The 18,225-nt window shown below is 41.4% G+C and overlaps 1 protein-coding gene across 4 annotated transcripts in view; it reads left to right on the top strand.

Annotated features, from left to right (window-relative positions):
• The window catches only part of YLPM1 (YLP motif containing 1), a 51,130-nt gene that overhangs the window by 18,569 nt on the left and 14,336 nt on the right, over positions 1–18,225 (top strand). For 3 of the 4 annotated variants that reach the window (XM_080977426.1, XM_080977429.1, XM_080977428.1), the window contains 13 exons: positions 248–2,320; positions 3,949–4,039; positions 5,132–5,621; positions 7,300–7,389; positions 7,976–8,153; positions 8,632–8,768; positions 10,909–11,063; positions 11,519–11,581; positions 11,853–11,972; positions 12,567–12,743; positions 13,824–13,907; positions 14,115–14,198; positions 15,209–15,292. In XM_080977426.1, the coding sequence (XP_080833552.1) occupies positions 248–2,320; positions 3,949–4,039; positions 5,132–5,621; positions 7,300–7,389; positions 7,976–8,153; positions 8,632–8,768; positions 10,909–11,063; positions 11,519–11,581; positions 11,853–11,972; positions 12,567–12,743; positions 13,824–13,907; positions 14,115–14,198; positions 15,209–15,292 (3,826 nt within the window). The remainder of the gene's footprint in view (positions 1–247; positions 2,321–3,948; positions 4,040–5,131; positions 5,622–7,299; positions 7,390–7,975; positions 8,154–8,631; positions 8,769–10,908; positions 11,064–11,518; positions 11,582–11,852; positions 11,973–12,566; positions 12,744–13,823; positions 13,908–14,114; positions 14,199–15,208; positions 15,293–18,225) is intronic. The other variant, XM_080977427.1, reaches the window with a different exon arrangement.

Genomic DNA, 18,225 nt, shown 5'->3' with positions numbered 1-18,225 from the left:
CATTCCTTTCTATCTGAGGAAGAGATGGAGAAGATGAGCATAGATATGGGTGAATCCAATACTTGTTTCTGTCATGCTCCATTCGCATGCAGCAAACCTAATATTTTGGTGAATTTTGTGTATCGTTATTACTTAATGAGATTTTAATTTGGCAGCTGTTTCCAAGAGGATTTATGGAGTTGTTTTATATAAAAAAGTCTCACAAAATCTATTACTTGAATAAAATGTCTCGTTTCTAAATGCACAGATTTGATGCACCACGAGGAAGAGACTTCGATAAATTTGAACCTGCAAGACAGCAAGGACCTCATTTTCAAGGGCAACGTTTCGATGGTCCAAGGCCAAGATTTCAAAAGCAGCTTGTCGATGGATCTTCAGGCAAACAGGGGACAATCCCCCGGGGCCCAGCAGCAGCATTTTATACTCCCTCAAGCACTTCACAAATGCAGGCTTCCCAAGCAAGTGGACCACAGTGGCGGGGACCTAGGCCTCCTTTGGGACAACAGAACCATCAGACAGAACATAAGGAATCTTTTACTGATATGAGCAATAATCAGACAGTGGCAAATAAATCTAAACCTAGACCAGATACAAAGGTTACTGGTTCTGTTCAGCCAGGTACAGTCATGTCTAAAGCACAGCAAAATTCATCCAGAAAAGAGGGCAGAGAAACAATGTCAGAAACAAAGAAACCAAGCTCTGCAGAGACTGAACTGCAAACAGAAGAATCAAAAAAACCTCTTACTTCGGGTGTTCTCCATCAGACACCAGGTTCCACTGTTCCAGGGGGGAAGAAAATGTTACTACCAGCGCCAATGGGAAATAAAGAGTTGAATTCTGCAGAAAACAAACTGACTTCTTCTGAAAATAATCAGAGCAAGGAGCCAACTAAACTGGAAAGCCGGGAGAGGGGACAAATCAAGCTGGGAGATAACCAGGCCAAAGGGCCAGCAGGCAGGGGCAGGGGCCAGGGTAGAATGGAAGACACTAGAGGAAGGGGCCGAGGCCGATTTGATGATGCTAGAGGAAGGGGAGTACCAAACAGAGGTAGAGGTCTGACCAGAGATATAGGTGGCAGAGATGTAAACAGTGGGCCAGGAACCCACAACAGGATGCCAGAGGGCCAGTCAGGCGGTTGGGAATCTGGGGTGGGTGGACAGTCGAGCAACCAGGAAGGGGCATTGGAAAGGCAATCGAGAAGCCAAGACAGAGGGTTACCAGCTAGAGACAGGGAACCAGCTCCCCAGATGGGCAGCAGAGAGAGAGGCCATGCAGATTGCCGGGAAAAGGGCTTAGGCAGGCAACCCAGTAGTCAGGAAAGGGGACTGGACCGGCTGGCTAGTAACCGTGAAAGGGGACCAGGACGGCGACCTAGTAGCCGGGAGAGGGATATGCACAGACGTGACACAGGCCTTGGAGGTGGTATGGATAATTTGCCTCCATTTCGTGAAGAACCACCCAGGCCTCCATGGTCTTACGGAGAGGCAGGCATGGAAGAGGAACGCTCATTTGAATACCAAGATATTCCTCCTCTAGAGCGCAGACGACTGGAGGATTGGGAAAGAGACAGATACTGGGTTGAGCGCGACCAGCGATACCATGATGATCCTCTTGATCCGTATGAGAGAGATGACTTGTCAGCACACCGTCATCCATTGCCACCTCTTTCACCTCTTCCCCCTCTACCTCCTTTACCTCCAATATCTGCTGATCTTGATAGACGAGAGCCATATTGGGATGACTGGGAAAGGCCATTGGGGAGAGAGAGAGAGCTAGACAGAGATCTGGACAGGGTCCGAAGACCCTTGGATATGTATGATCGTGATTCAGAAAGAGACTGGGACAGAGATTACCTTAGACCACTGGGCGACAGAGATACGCTTAGTGATCTGGACATACCTCCTCTCCCACCTTTGCCACCCCTTCCTCCACTTCCTCCTTTAGACAGATACCGGGAGGATCGATGGCTGGAGGAGAGAGAGAGGGATTTCTACGACAGAGATTCCAGAGACCGGGGGGAGCTCAGAATTCGAGAGTATCCAGAGAGACATGACACATGGAGGGAACCATCTGATTTCCCACCCGACAGGGGCGATTGGGAAAGGGAAAGATTTTCGGATAGGTGGTATTCAGATGAAATTGACAGATTCCCACGTTTAGATGATCGTCTGGATCCACCACCTCTGCCACCACGCTCATCTGAATTGCTGGGAGACGAGCCAAATTTAGCCTCTGAGCCGTCATTGGGAGGTGTAATGGTCCTTAGTCAAAGGCAACATGAAATAATCCTGAAGGCTGCCCAAGAGCTAAAAATGCTACGGTGAGTTGGCTGTTGTTCTTGTTTATTTAGCTTTGGAAAAACCTGCTTTTTCATCTCCCCTCTGCCTTGCATTCCCTCTTGCAAATTGCAAAAATACATATAATTAGGTGGTAAATAGCTGTGAACATTTTGATCAGCTTAGATGATGGAAGGGTATGCAAGTTTAATAAGTCAAGGGTCATTGAGATAAGTATGCTTTAAACAGCACTTTTTATCAGTCTTAAACTAATGAAGTTAAAATAGGTGTTTTTTTAATGTTGAAGAACCTCCCATAGAATCAAGAACAGTTCTGCACATAGCATACCTATGCTAGAAAAAAGTCAAATAACATAGCTGGCGGTGATCACGCTTATCCTTAAAACTGCGTAGTAAATATTCAGGCAGGAGAACCTTGTTCATGCAGATCTGCAGTATTTTTAAGAAATTCAGAAAAGGGAGCCAATGAAAACAAAAGGTCCAGCATTGTCTATCAGTTCACATGAAGCGGTACAAAGTCCACTCACACTAATATTGCCTTAAAGGAGGGCACTTCACATTTTGTTGTGCTTGGTTTTAAGTTACTCTTGTGTAAAGTTGCCAAGCAGTCATATTACACTGCACTCCATGGATACATCAAATCTAGATTTTCAAGCAGTGCATATGATGTGACATTTATAACTCTGAGACAGGAACAAGTGCTAGAGCATGCAGAGATCCCGGGTTCAATCCCTGGCATCTCTGGGCAGGGCTGGGAAACATATGTAGAAAAATCTCTGTTGCTAGTTCCTGTTGTCAACAGTGGTGTGTTTCGCCATTTATTGAACTAGGAAAGTGGTCTGCAGACGTTCTTTTGCAATATGTGAGAATTCTGATCACAAAGGTTTGAATTCTCTCTCTTAAGACCAAAATGATATCCTCAGAAATTGCAATGAGATTTGAGCTGGTGTGAAAAAGAAATGTACCTTGGGAGCTAAATGCTCTCTGTGAAGGATCAAATGTTCATTTTTGGCACTGAGAAAAGTGGCACATTTTGTTGGAAACATTTGTTCCTGCTTGCCAAATGACAGCCTAAAGTGGCTAACGGTACTATATTAAAACAATAGAGTAACAAATCAAAATGTGCTAAAAAGAATCAACTGAAGCAGAAAAAACCTGCGAAAATCCTAAAATTGCAAACTGCCAATCAAAATGAGATGAAAAATATTTAAGGGCAGATCAGTTCCATAAAATTCAAGTTGTAGTACAATAAAATATTATATAAGAAACAAAAGAAACAATAAGAACCCAATTTAGAAGCATACATTATCTTTCACAGTGTATTACAATTGTGATAATAGGCAGAACAATAATTAAGTGGTCCAGCAAGATGCTCAGCAATTTTCAAGTGCTCTAGGTGGATTGGGGTGTAAAGTTTTGGAAATACTAGTCTAAATGTTTTACAAAGTAGCCAATTTTTAGTTTGTTGCTTAAAATTCACTAGCTTCTCAGCCTGGCAGGCCTCCTTAGAGAGGGCGTTCCACAGTCTTGGTGCCACAGATGAACATAAGTAAACGTGGTGGTTCTTAAAATCTTGTTTAAGACAAATGCATATACTTTTTGTGGTTTTTAAAAGAAGATTTAAGATCAATAATATGATTTTTTGACTGCAGAGAACAGAAAGAACATATGAAGAAGATGAATGAATTTGTTCCTGAACTGCCACCACAGGAAATTCCTAGAGCTAGGAAAGATAACTTTCAGGTAAATTAAGTCTTGCTATGGAAAATATTGTGCGAGTGTGATTTTAGTGTGATGCACTTTTTTTTTTGTATATGTCTTTTTAAAAATGGTTTTTAAATGGAAACTTTTAAGAACTTATGCTTGAGCTTGCTTCCCCACCCCTCCGGACTAGTTACCAGTCATTATGGCTATGCTCTGTATCCCTGGTCGGAGGCAGCAGTGGTTCTGCAGCAGGTCTTTCTTGAGAATGGGGCATCATTATGAAGAAATCAGATCTTCATCCTCGTAACTCTCACTGTGATTCCAGTGCACCTTTCCTGCAAATTTCAGGAGAGAAGGGAGAGTCTAGGAGCAGGGTCTCCCAAAGATGTACTGGATTTGGACTATATAGGACTTTAGGAAATCACCATCATTTTGAATTCAGCTGGGCGACTTCGTTTCTACTGGTGGCAAGTTTTCCACTGCATTAATGGGTGGCCCCACATAGAGCATGCTAGAGCAGCTGATCCCTGAGATTATCAAAACATGGACGGACGTTACTGGGTGCCTGTCAGATGTAGCTGAGAAAAAGCACTCCGTATTAACTGAGAGCTGGATCAAACATTTGTAAATTTCTCTGCTTAGAGAAATCTCAAAGACGCAACCATGTGGAGGAAGTAATGACTTACCACTGCTTCATGGCAAGCAAAACAACACTTTTATAAAATTTATCACATATCACCACCAGGTAGCCACAACTTTATCTGTAGCTGTGTTTTGTCATATTTTGTTTTGACTACTATGGCTGCTCCACATTTGGGTGATTTACAAAACTTGACCTGGCCACAAAAGAACTTTAGATGAGAAGGCGCATTGGGCAACTGAGATTGCTAAGGCAGCAACAGACACAAGTTGTATACAAATTCCTTAAGATAAGTTTCAGTATTGTAAATGCCATGTAACCATCTTAAAAAAAAGGATTAGCCTTTTCTTTGTACTCTTTTATCGATGTTGTACCCCAAAAGGCCTGTTTTAAGTATCAAAGTACACATTTGCTATGACAGTATCTGACAACATTTTTAAAATTGCTATTAATTTCATGTACCTTTTATTTTAAAATATCCTTTTATTTAGGCCTCTTCTGAAATGCACGCTGAGATACCAATAGAGGAGCAATCTATGAAGCCTACGCCAGCTGTAATAGTAAAGCCACCCGTCATGTTTCGGAAAGCTGCCCCAACAGCCAAGCCAGGCGCTGCACTTGCAAAGCCATCTGTCCCAGCGACAAAGGGCCCCCTCCCATCGGTAAAAATGCCTGGTCCACCAACACAGCCAAGTACTCCAATTCCCATTTCAACAGCAGCAGCCTCTCAAGGTCCAGCTGCTATGGTCAAATCATCACCTGCCCTGAGCCAAGAACGTTGGGATGAGGATTCTTTCCAGGGACTTTGGGATAGCAGTGAAGATAAAGGGTTAAAATCCGAGAATGACTTACCCGCATCAGATCTCTCATTACCTTCATCGACAGTCGCAACTTCCTTTGGGTCGGGTATAGCACAACTTTCCAAGCCACCAATTATTCATCAGACTGTTGACTACGGGCATGGACACGGCCATGGGCAAGGTGAATACTGTTTATCTTAATAATGCTAATTAACAGAATGATTATGCCTGTAGCATTAAAAAAAATAGCCAATACAATTCTCATCAGAGGAGTGTGCTGGTCTACATTCTGTGCATTAAAAATGGACCCTTTAGGGCATCTTTACATTGATAAGTTAGTAGAGAAATTTGATGTTATGTCTGATTCCCTGATCCTTAAATCGTCTAGCCTGTCTATGAACTAGAATGAGAAAGGGCTCTTGTTTTAGTCATTCCTATACAGAATATGATCCAGAGTATTTGTGTTATGAGATGGCTAATCAATAGAAATAGCAAATAATACTTTGGGCCTTATGCAGATAAATAATAAACTGCCAATTTGCAGCCTCTATAACTGCCATTGTTCAGTCTGAACTTGCCATTTTACTGCAAGAATATGATGTAAAGGAGAAGATATTGGTAACATTGGTTGTTACCTAGGTATTCATAAACTGATTGTATGTCTGAATGGTTCACAAAACCTAATAGCACCTTCCGTGTAAGGAATAGCTAAAACATTTCAGGCTAAAATGTTTAGAGAAAAGATAACATGGTGGAGGTTTATAAAAATATGAACAGTTTGGAAACAGAATACTGGACTGGTTTGACATTGGAATGATTGAGGAAGGCAGTTCTGCTTTTTTAATGCTTTTGTTATGTTATGTTGAAACGTATACTGTTGTGTCAGGTTGCTGCTATATCAAAACACCCCAGTTCCTCCTTGCAGACAAGATTTGATTAGGTGGGGGACCCACTAAGCAAAACCAGTTTTGTGATTTTTTTGTGCGTTTCTACTTAAGGTTCCTTATTGGCATCTGTTATTTTGTTTTTTGGAAACAAAACAATTAGCCATCAATAAATTACAGCATTGCTAGTTTTTCTCCCTGTGGTGTTTTTCTCGTGAGAGCTTTAGCTGGGGAATGCCTGTTTTTAATTTAATTAAAGCTTTGTAAGTAATGCACAGTACCACATTGTGGTAAATGCTGTTTGATGACTAAGCAATTTATACAGCTCTTCTTTAAAACAAAAAAGGCAGCTGTTTCCTGTTATTGTCCCTCGAGCTAATGTCTTTGTTGAAGAAATGACACTTATTGGTTGGCTGATTTAGTTTGGCTTAATTTATTTTTAGTTGCCTTTCTACACCAAGTTGTGCCCACCCAACCAAATTATAAGAGGCATCCACTTATTTTCAGACTACAAAACATTAATGGGGCAAGATGGAGAGAAGCAGTATTCAAAACATATTGGTACATTCAAATAGGACAAAAACCAACAATTCAGCAAACAGAATAAATTCAGTATTGCAAAAGAATTAAGCTGGACATAAATACATTACAGAACAAAACAAAAAAAAGTTAACGGACAATAAAGTTCCAGTTCTTGGATCTAGTCTTACTGCACTTCAAGGGCTTAATAAATGCAGTTCAGAGTGGGAGGAGTCTCCTCACCAGGCTAGATGGCTTGCAGCTGACTACCATCATCATTCTTCCTGCATAGATTGACAAAAGCCAAAGGGAAATGCTGGGGAGGGCACGGATGGTAAATCTTCTTCCCCAGCCTCCAAGATGTTCAAGCTGCTGGTGATGGTCTGAATGCATTTATTCGAAGATGGTATCTGGGGCAATCTCTTAATTTTATTATTGCTAATTTGTATTTGACAGATATAACCAGTAAAGGTGGACAAATTCCTTATGGGGAACGTATAACTCTGCGTCCAGAAGCTCCTCATGAGAGGCAGCCCTTTTCAAAAGGTGGGTGTACTTTGGTGTCTCTGAGATGTCTCTTTTAAGTAGAAGGCAGGCATCAGTTTGATATTTGGTAGGTTCATTGTTAAAACATACACACGTTCCACCTCCTTTTTAAAGTAATATGGCTTTCACCAGGTCTTGAATTCTTGTAAATACTCAAAGAGTTGTTCTAGATATTATGGAGAACAACAGCCATCCCCATTCCCAACCTGATGCACTCCAGATGTTTTCATCTATAATTCCTATTGGCCATGGTTATTGGGGCACCAGGTTGAGGACGGCTGATGTAGACTGAGGTGGCAGAATTCAAGACTGTACCAGACTGAAGGTAGGGTGGAATGCCCCCTCATATAAAAAGCTCCCTGTACGTAGAAAACTAGCACGTTGGGGAAGAGAGATTTAGAATTGCCTTCTCCATGTTGTTTGTGTTTTGTCTTGAATGGCGTGTTTAAAATGAAGGAGCATTCAAACTTGCAATCCCTTGCTGTAGTCAAATAGTTCAACCCAAGAAATCTGCTACTTGATGCTTCTACCCCATTCTGCGATCCTGTAGAATAACTCTTAAAATTATTTTGACTTCATTTTCCAGAACACCCAGGCCAACGGGAACGATATCTCAAGGAAAGAGATGCTTATTTTGAGCGGCAAAATAATGTCAATATTGATCACAGAGACTTCAGGCGAGAGAGAGAGCCATACAGGGACCGTATTTCTGGAGAACATGAACGGGAAAGATTTGACAAAGAACGCTATCAACGAGATGACAGGTATGTAACATAGGAGGAATAAGTAGGATTCAGAAGTGTGTCTTCATACAGGTTGCGGTGCTGAGTTTTTGAACTGTCACTTCTCTTTTTGATTTTTGTACATGTGAGTATCATGTTCTGCTTCCACACTCAGAGGGAGTATGCATACCAGTTGCTGGGAATCACAAGTGAAGTGAGCACTGTTGTACTCATGTCCTGCTTGTGAGCTGAAGCCTTGTGAGCATATGCCGTGGAAGGACAGACATTTAAAATGTTCTTCCCCTCTTGGTTGAAAGGTGTACGGCTGAGATTGTAACTGTTTCATACAGAGATATATTACTTGGGGTGGGCTTAATAAAGGATAGTCATTGCATCTGGCAGCAAAGTATAGGATTGGCCAGAAATTGGTTTATCAGAGAATCTCGTGTACATTTTTGTTAAATGTGTAATATTCAAATAAATCATGCAGTTTGTGTTACCATATGCTGTCTTCATTTAGCAGGCCATCTCCTTCAAGAGCTCAGTCCTATCGTGACAAAGACCATTCAAACTCAAGACGGGGAGGATTTGAAAGACAATCATATGACAGAAAACCTGATCGTCCACCTTATGATCATGGGCCTCCGATGTTTGGAGGTATAAATCTTCAACCTTGAAGAAATATTAGAATATTGAGGTCTCAGAATGAATTTGGGAATATGAACTCGCTTACTTGTTCCTTATAATTAAGGATAAAAGTATTATCAGTGATTGAAGTTGCATTTGACCCTCCTTGCTTCAGAGAGAGGGGTTTTAAGGATCATATTTGCATTACAATGTAATGGAACTTTTTTATGTGAAGCACCCCAGGAATTTGATTGAAGGGCAGTATAGATACATCCATATAAATAAAGAACTCTGTTCGGTCTGTCTGATTATTAATATCAGTAAGACCCAACTTCTGACTATTGGCCAGGCTAATGTGGAATCATAGGAGTTTGAGTCCAACAACATCAGAAGGCCACAGGTTCCCCTTCCCTGCCTTAAGCAATAACTATGAAGTTTGAGACTCAATATTTTCAGTATTCGAAGCCTTTGCATGTACTGAATAGATACTGGGCTGCATCCAATACACTGCTTTGTTCATGCAGTAAACTTCCTCTTGTGCAACAGAACTTCCCTCACCTCTTCTCCCCTGCAGACTTCCCATGCATCCTCAAATTCTGCTATAGGGATTGGAGGACCCTCTGGAGAAGATTTTGGGGGTGCACAATGAAAGGAGAGGAAGGTGAAGTCCTGTTACACAAGTAGAACTCTTTTCACCCAGCATTAGATACAGTCCATTATAATTATGTACAGTGCAATCCTATGCATGTTTACTAAAAAGTAAGTCCCACTGAGTTCATTGTGACTTACTTCTTTCTAAGTGCATGTAGAATTGCAGCCGTTGTCCTATATACAAGGATATGAATAATCTACAGTGGTGCCTCGCAAGACGAAAAGAATCCGTTCTGGGAGTCTCTTCGTCTAGCGGTTTTTTCGTCTTGCGAAGCAAGCCCATTGACGGGATTAGCGGATTAGCGCTATTAGCGGCTTTTAGCGGCTTTTAGCGGCTTTTAGCAGCTTATCAGCTTATCGGATAAGCAGATAAGCGGCTTAGCGACTTAGAAAAAGAGGGGGAAAAGGGAAAAAAAAACCCAGGAACTCGCAAGACATTTTCGTCTTGCGAAGCAAGCCCATAGCAGATTCGTTTTGCGAGGCACCTCCAAAACGGAAAACTCTTTCGTCTAGCGAGTTTTCCGTCTTGCGAGGCATTCGTCTTGCGGGGCACCACTGTATCTCATTCTTATACAGTGGTACCTCAGGTTACATACGCTTCAGGTTACAGACTCCGCTAACCCAGAAATAGTGCTTCAGGTTAAGAACTTTGCTTCAGGATGAGAACAGAAATCGTGCTCCGGTGGCACGGCAGCAGCGGGAGGCCCCATTAGTTAAAGTGGTGCTTCAGGTTAAGAACAGTTTCAGGTTAAGAATGGACCTCCGGAACGAATTAAGTACTTAACCCGAGGTACCACTGTAGTAAGACTTTCATGCAGACAGACTCTTAGGTTTCTTCATTCATGAATCACCCAATGTGGTTATCACATGTTCAAAGCAGGTGCTGTACATTAAGCATTTCTTGATTTTATTTATCTATTCCCCCCCCCCCAAAAAAAAAGGATTATGCAAAGTTGTATTTGGAAATTGTGCTACACATGGTAATAGAAAATTCTTATGCCTTGCAATGTGTTTTTTTTGTTATTTGCTTTCCTAATTAGACCCTTGCATGTTCTTAGATAAATGTTCCAATTCAAGCAATATATCTGTTATTCAGTACATAAGAGAACACACCTTAATTTATCCTATTTCTGAGAGATTAATTTTCTCATAATCATTTCTGTTGTTTGTCCTTGTGGCTAAAATCAAAGTAGCACATTTTTTTTCTCCTGAAACTAAGGTTCATTAACTTTCCTAAACCACAGAAGAAGTCAGTATCAAAGTCTCTAGCTTGAAGGGAAAATATTATTCATTCATTTTTATTGCACTATGCCATCTTTTGGGGTTTTTCTTTGTTTTTGTTCCAGTTTAGAAACTTCACTTTAAAATAAATGAATGAAATGTACAGACTAATGAGTAAATTGCCCACAAAGCATATTGGAAACAGAAGTTGAAGTCTCTTAGGAACTAATGGTCTCTTAATTCAGTGCATAATTTTAGTTAATTTTCTTTTTCTCTCTTGTGTGAACTTTGTGTTAAGGTGACCGCAGAAATTACCCTGAAGAAAGAATGCCCATTTCTGCTCCATCATTACCCCGACAACCACCACCTGCCCCTCGTGTAGAGAGGAAACCAGAATCTAAAAATGTGGATGATATACTGAAGCCACCTGGAAGGGAGAGTAGACCAGAGAGGGTGAGTAGTGTGAATGTGGCTTTCTAATCTTAAGCAACAAAATGCATGAGAAATAGACACTTCAGCTAATGTTTCTGTAATGTGTAATCTCCCCAGACAGATTCCCATGCCTTCCAAAGTTTGACTGAATTTGGATGCAGTTCTGCTCTCCAAGCTCAGCCAGATCTCCCCTCTCCTTGCTTGCTACCCAGTGAGGGTGAAAGCAATCCCCACACAGGGGCTGCCATGTTTGAGTAGCAAGCAAGAAGAGGACTTGACTGGTCTACCATTACCATTCCCCATGCTGCTAAATGTGGTGCCTGGTTGATTCTGTGGTTGCAAAATGTTTCTCTCAGCAGCTCCCAGTGAGAGAACAGTGAAGTAAACCACCTTGGGTGCCTTGGCAGAAAGGCAGTGTTTAAATGCAATGAATATGTAAATAATAACACAATTAATTTATGCTGTCTTTGTTTTAGATTGTCATTATCATGAGAGGATTGCCAGGCAGTGGAAAGACTCACGTTGCTAAGCTTATCAGGGTGAGTGAATAACCAGCAGCTTTCTTTGGCATCTTCAGTCTTCACTGAAGAGTGGAACGCCCTTGCATTTTGGTCCCAGCTGTCTGAGTGCACAGTTTCCTTTATTTAATCATTCAGAGCTCTAAAATATATAGCGGCTGGATTGACTTGAAATGAAGAGGGGAAAACAGAATTCCCTCTTACTAACTGTGAGGGGGTGCTGTATGTTCTGAGTTGAAGCACTTGCACCATTAAATGCAGGCTATTTATTAATGGTGTGTTTCCTTCCCAGGATAAGGAAGTTGAATGTGGAGGAGCTGCACCCAGAGTGCTCAGCCTGGACGACTATTTTATCACTGAAATAGAGAAAGAAGAGAGAGACCCTGATACAAAGAAAAGAGTTAAAAAGAAGGTACTGCATTTCAGTTGTTGATTAGCTCATTGTCTTAGATCCATAGCATCCCACCCGACTACAGAAAGGATCCTTCTGTTTGTGGAAGGCACTAAGATCCAGCAGAGATTCTCCCTAGATGAAGGGAAAGGTGATTTTTCAACTCTTTCCCTTCCTCCCAATCCTCTGGAACATATTTTCTAAGGACATGGGGGACTGTAGGGGGGAGGAATAATTGTTTTTTTAAAAAACAAAAAAAAACCATCTTCCTCCAGCATATGTCTGGATCCAACTTTTGCAACATATTTCTTCTCCATTACGTCTGGACCACTGCAGTAGTGTTCAATGACAACAGGAGGCACAGATAGAAAAGCTGGGCTGCATAGGGCTTTTAGACAACACCATGTTGCGCTTTGAAGTCCTGAATGTTCCCATGGCTATCTATTGGCAGTCATGGGAACTGCAGTATGATGACATCCTTACAATTTTATTATGTAGCATTTACCAGTATATGTGACATATTTACCAGCATATGTGATAGCAGTAACTGAATTTCAGACTTTAGCAAGAAGGCCTCGTTCTTCTTTTAGCTAACCTTCTCTTTTTCTGGAGCAGATTTTGGAGTATGAATATGAAGCTGATATGGAAGAAATCTATCGTGCCAGCTTATTCAAAACTTTCAAAAAGACTTTGGATGATGGGTTTTTCCCCTTTATCATCCTTGATGCAATTAATGACAGAGTACGCCATTTTGAGCAGTTCTGGAGTGCTGCAAAAACAAAAGGTTTTGAGGTAAATATTATTGGATAATCTCTGTCATTGTTAGCTGCTCTAAAACAGGTTTTCCATGCCCTTGAACCCTGAGCATTAATACTGGGCCACTGGCAGCCAAGGCAAACTCAAACTTGGGTACCTGTAGGATATAAGGACAGTACTGCCAAGAATGTTAAGGGGGTGATTGGAGCCCAGAAAATTTCAGGTTCAGTTCCTGATATCAGCAGGTAGGGCTGGGAATTAATTCCTATCTGACACCCTGGCAAACCATTGCCAGTCAGGGTAGGCAGTTCTGAGCTAGATGGACTAATTGTCTGATTTCATGTTAGGTAGCCTCTTAAATCTCTCTTAATAGCATCAGTTGAAATTGAAGTGTCATGCAAGGGTCTAAGATGCCCTGAAGCAGTTGATAAGGGGAGCAACAAGCAGGCTGGAGGCAGAGAGCAAGGTTAGTGAAACATAAGGGCAAGGCCTAAACTAGATTTTTGCCTAAACAGAGATCCTGGCCTGACTTGGAAGCATATCTAACCAGGCCATGATAGAAAAAACTAGCAGGATGATGGCGGGTGGAAGGTAGGAAGCCATGTGGAAATCCGAAGGAAATAATACAGCCCACTTTCCCCTTTTGCAACTTAGAATGGCAGCCAGTTGTGGAATTCCCTGCCATCAGAGTACCATTTTTTTGTCTCCACCTACAGAAAGACAATAAAAAGTTCCCGATCCAGGTGCTGTAGTTGACTGGGGAATTGTTGTTTTGAGTTTGCCACATAGTTTAATGCTGCCTTTATAGTGCTTTGTTTTTATAATATATTTGTTGTTCTGTTGTTAATTACTTTGAAAGCCTCTCTAGAAAAGAGCAATAAAATCCAAGAAATGACTGAGGGGCATGAGCACACAGGCCAGTCCTTTTCCACATATAAGTCCAAATGGATCCTTGGCACTGATCGTGCTTTCTTTTATTTAGCCTTGCCTTTTCCATTTAAATTTGCACACGCTCCTTCTCCTTAGTTCACCAAGCTTACTTTGGAAAATATGTTGGGGATGAATCAGATGTTTCTGAGCACATTCTCTCCCCCCCCCCAACACCATGCTTTCTAGGTCTACCTAGCTGAAATTACTGCAGACAACCAAACTTGTTGCAAGAGAAATGTCCATGGACGCAAGCTCAAGGAGATCAGTAAGGTAACTTTATAAAGTTTTGGAGTCACAGAGGTAACTAACATTTTCTTAGAGCTACAAGAATTACTCATCCTTATGGGGGGTAGGGGAGGCAAACTTGTCTCTTTTGAAGGTACTACATTTTATGGTACCGCATTGGTCCTAGTAGCCAAAGCATTCTTTATACTGAATATTGTAGAAACTGCTCCAACTCTCATTTCCCAATTCCAGATGGCTGATCATTGGGAAACAGCACCCCGTCATATGATACGTTTAGACATTCGCTCTTTGCTACAAGATGCTGCTATTGAAGAGGTGAGATTTCCAAGAAGCCAACTTATCCATGTATATGATATTCATGGCTGTAGAAAAGATGAATACAGTGGTACCTCGGGTTAAGTACTTAATTCGTTCCGGAGGTCCGTTCTTAACCTGAAACTGTTCTTAACCTGAAGCACCACTTTAGCTAATGGGGCCTCCTGCTGCCACCGCGCCGCCGGAGCACAATTTCTGTTCTCATCCTGAAGCAAAGTTCTTAACCCGAGGTACTCTTTCTGGGTTAGCGGAGTCTGTAACCTGAAGCGTATGTAACCTGAGGTACCACTGTAGTTATTAAAGTAGAAAGCAGGTAAAGGATTTGACTAAAGATTCATTGCTTAGTGAAATCTTAAATTGAAAAGTAGTAGACATCTGGAAGAATTGTACACTCCCGAAGCCGCCACAGGACTCCCATGAGGAAACACACAGCAAAACATAGTGGTTTGACTGATATCATTCCATAAAGTAAAGTCTTTCTCTCTTTCACTCTTGAGTAAATATCTTAGCTTTCTGAAAGAGATTACTGTAATTGTATGGGCCAGTGACTTAGGATCCTATACAGTATACTATGGGTACAAATGCACATTTTCACACTTAATACAGGCATAACAAGTGGCTGAAGAAAATCATCTGCTCAAGACTTTTTAAGTTGTCTGCCACTGTAAGAAAGCATAGGAATGTGTACATTTTGAGGGGGTTTTTTAAGCAACATATTTGCATATATGTGGAGAGAAAGAGAAGTGTAATGTAAAGTTATCAGTATTAAAGAACGTGTGTGGAACAGAAAAGCAAGTTGCAAATTCCTCATCAATTTCTGAGGTGAGAAATAGAAGAATAAATAAATACAGTACAGTTCTGTAGAAAAGATAAATCTTACTTGTATAGTATATACATATCTTTGATTTAAAGAAATGTTTTTGAGTCTCTCTTATTTAAGTACAAAGTTAGTGCTGCAACATCTCTAACAAACAGGTAATGTGTAGTTTTCAAATTGTACCTTGGCTTAGGTGGAGATGGAGGATTTTGATGCCAACATTGAAGATCAGAAAGAAGAAAACAAAAAAGATGCAGAGGAAGAAGAGAGTGAACTGGTAGGAAACACATCAGCCCAACCCCATCAACAAATTTATCTTATTACAGTGCCTAACAGGGATTCTGTCTGCACTAAAATCCAAATCCCCTCCCCCTGGCTGATACCATTTCCAACAATATGGGAGTTCTGGATTTATACTTCGTTATTTTAGAATGGAGAAATTTTCTTTGAAATCTTGAATGTAGAAAGAGATGTTCAGATTGTTAGTTTCGTTTTGCTGTTTTCTGAAGAATTGTTCTTAACTAAACTTTTTCTAGCTGTAAGAAATAGCTCTTGGATTGAAATCCTGTGCTTGTTTATTCAGAAGCAAGCCCCCACTACAGGATTTCAGCCTTTGAAGATCTTAAGTAAAATATTTCCTTCTCATTCAGCTGATAAGAGAGCAGTCAGCAAAGAGGCAAATTGTTCTCCCAACTCCAAAAAGCAGAACTCTCTAAACGTGACATTCCTGCAACAAAGTACTTTCAATACAGCCTTCTGAATGGAGGACAGAATTCCTCTGGAACTCTGATGCAGAGGCAAGACACATCGTTAATGTAATCACCGATGACTGAGAGAGGGACATCTTTCACTCTCTTTCCTCTTGAAGGGGACTACAAAGTAGGAAATGTTAGGATATGCTGAAACACAGTGCTAACGATCCTTTCTTGGATTCTATATTCCACTTTCCATCTTCACATCCTGCTAGCACCTTGGTTGAAGGGCAGGATAATTCCACAGACATGTTCTTTTTATTCTTTTTGGCCTAGCATGGAGACTGCTTTTGTAGTAGTAGCCATTTTAGGCGAAATGCAGATAGTATATTCCACAGGCACATCAGGGCATGGTCCCAGGTGACCAAAATTCCCAGCTGGAAATCAACTGGAATTCAAATGGTAAGACTATCTTCTGAGAGATCTGAGAGATGTTCCTCATGTCATTGCTGTTCAAGTGCATGAGTCTCTCAGATACTTTAAAAGTGCATGAACAGTCCCCTGCAATCTCTGCTGTGCCATAAAAGACTGTGGTAGTACTGAATGTTTCTACCAGAAGCATATATGTCATCTCTATAACCTGAGGTTAAAAGCTCTTAAAGATGGGAATGAAATAGTTCAAGACAGGAAAAATCTTCACTGAGACTGGTCATAAGCACTTGTGGGAGGACCTACATAACTTTACTATGGCAGATAAGGATAGTTTGCTTCATGTTCCATGTTGGGCAATGTGTTCTGTAGAAACTTATGGCTAAAACATTTGAACTACTACTTCTTTGGTGATCACTCACAGCCAAGTAAGATTGTTTTCCATAAACACGGTTTTAACAGTGAGTAACAGTAAGTGACTGTGGAGGCCAATTCTGGATCCACACGTCCTTCCACAGTGGGGACATAGGTTTCCGGGCGAGAGTTGATCATGGTGAGGGTTTGCCAAGCGCGCCTTCCTCTATGCACCTTTCTCCCTTTTGTCCTGAGTTTGAGAGTCTTCAACGCCCATGACACCTGTGGTAAAAGCTGTTTTCCAATTGGAGCGCTCGCAGGCCAGTGTTTCCGAGTTGTTGGTGTTTATACTACATTTTTTTTAGATTTGCCTTGAGTCTTTAAACCTCTTTTGTTGACCACCAGCATTACGTGTTCCAATGGAATGGAACATTGGAACATAAGGCTCATAGCCAAAGGGAGGTTGTTGTTTCCTTTGCTCTGCGTGAGTGGAGATTACATGTTTAATGGCTTACAGGAAGCTAGAAGATCCAATATTGCTTGGTTAAGAAGCTGACAACCAGATAGGCCCCTCTTTCTAATGCAACACCAAAGTCAGGAAGAAATCGGACAACAGCCCAACACAGAATCCATTGCCTGTGGAAAGTGGGTTGTTGTTACAGCTCTTCTACAGCATATGGCAATGCACAGTCCCCAGCCAAGATGTCCAAGAGAGAGAACAGCTGGATTCTGTGTATTGTGCCAGATTTGTCCTGTCTTTCCTAACCAGGCCAAGCCTCCCCACTAAAAAAGAAGAAATCCAATTAAGCTTTTGGTGCGATTACTTACTTCTGAGATATGGAAGGTAGTCGTTTCGACTGTTTAACAGCACTTACAGGTTTTACATTTTACTGTTGAACAACTCATCAAGGAAGTTCCACTGGTACCTTCCCTCCCCTTCAGTGATAATAGGGCAAAATTAACACTTTCTGAACTTCAAGATCCTGAACCAGTTCACCCCAAAAAGAATTCTGAATTGAAGTTTCTGAAGAAGACAAAGTGCCATGCATCAGTTGATTTTGATTATTCTTGGGTTCTGCAGCTTACTTATGAGATTTCTGAGATTCATATATAATTGAACCATGAGAAGGTGCTGTATTCAGAGACATGCGAAGAAATAATTGATGCATCTCTGACAAAGAAATAACCAATATCAAGGTAAAACAGTTACTCAAGGAACTGGAAAAAACCAGCTGGAAGCTACGAGCATCATGCCAGTGGAACGGCCTCTTTGGACTTTGATACATATTCCTGCTTTTTGGTGACAATAATTTGAACAAGCAAAGCTGAGGTGATCCTGACTGTTTTATGGAGACCATGTTTCTTTGATTATTCTTGCGCTCGTGCACACGCACACACACGTATATGTATCTGTATATGGAAATCAGCCCTGAGTGCTCACTGGAAGGACAGATCATGAAGCTGAGGCTCCAATACTTTGGCCACCTCATGAGAAGAGAAGACTCCCTGGAAAAGACCCTGATGTTGGGAAAGATGGAGGGCACAAGGAGAAGGGGACAACAGAGGACGAGATGGTTGGACGGTGTTCTCGAAGCTACCAGCATGAGTTTGACCAAATTGCGGGAGGCAGTGGAAGACAAGAGTGCCTGGCGTACTCTGGTCCATGGGGTCACGAAGAGTCGGACACGACTAAACAACAACAATATGTATATGTATATGCATATATGCACCGCAA

The sequence above is a fragment of the Podarcis pityusensis genome, assembly GCF_964106645.2.
Source record: "Podarcis pityusensis genome assembly, chromosome: 1".
NCBI classification, from domain to species: domain Eukaryota; kingdom Metazoa; phylum Chordata; class Lepidosauria; order Squamata; family Lacertidae; genus Podarcis; species Podarcis pityusensis.
This window is presented reverse-complemented; position numbering and strand designations above follow the sequence as displayed.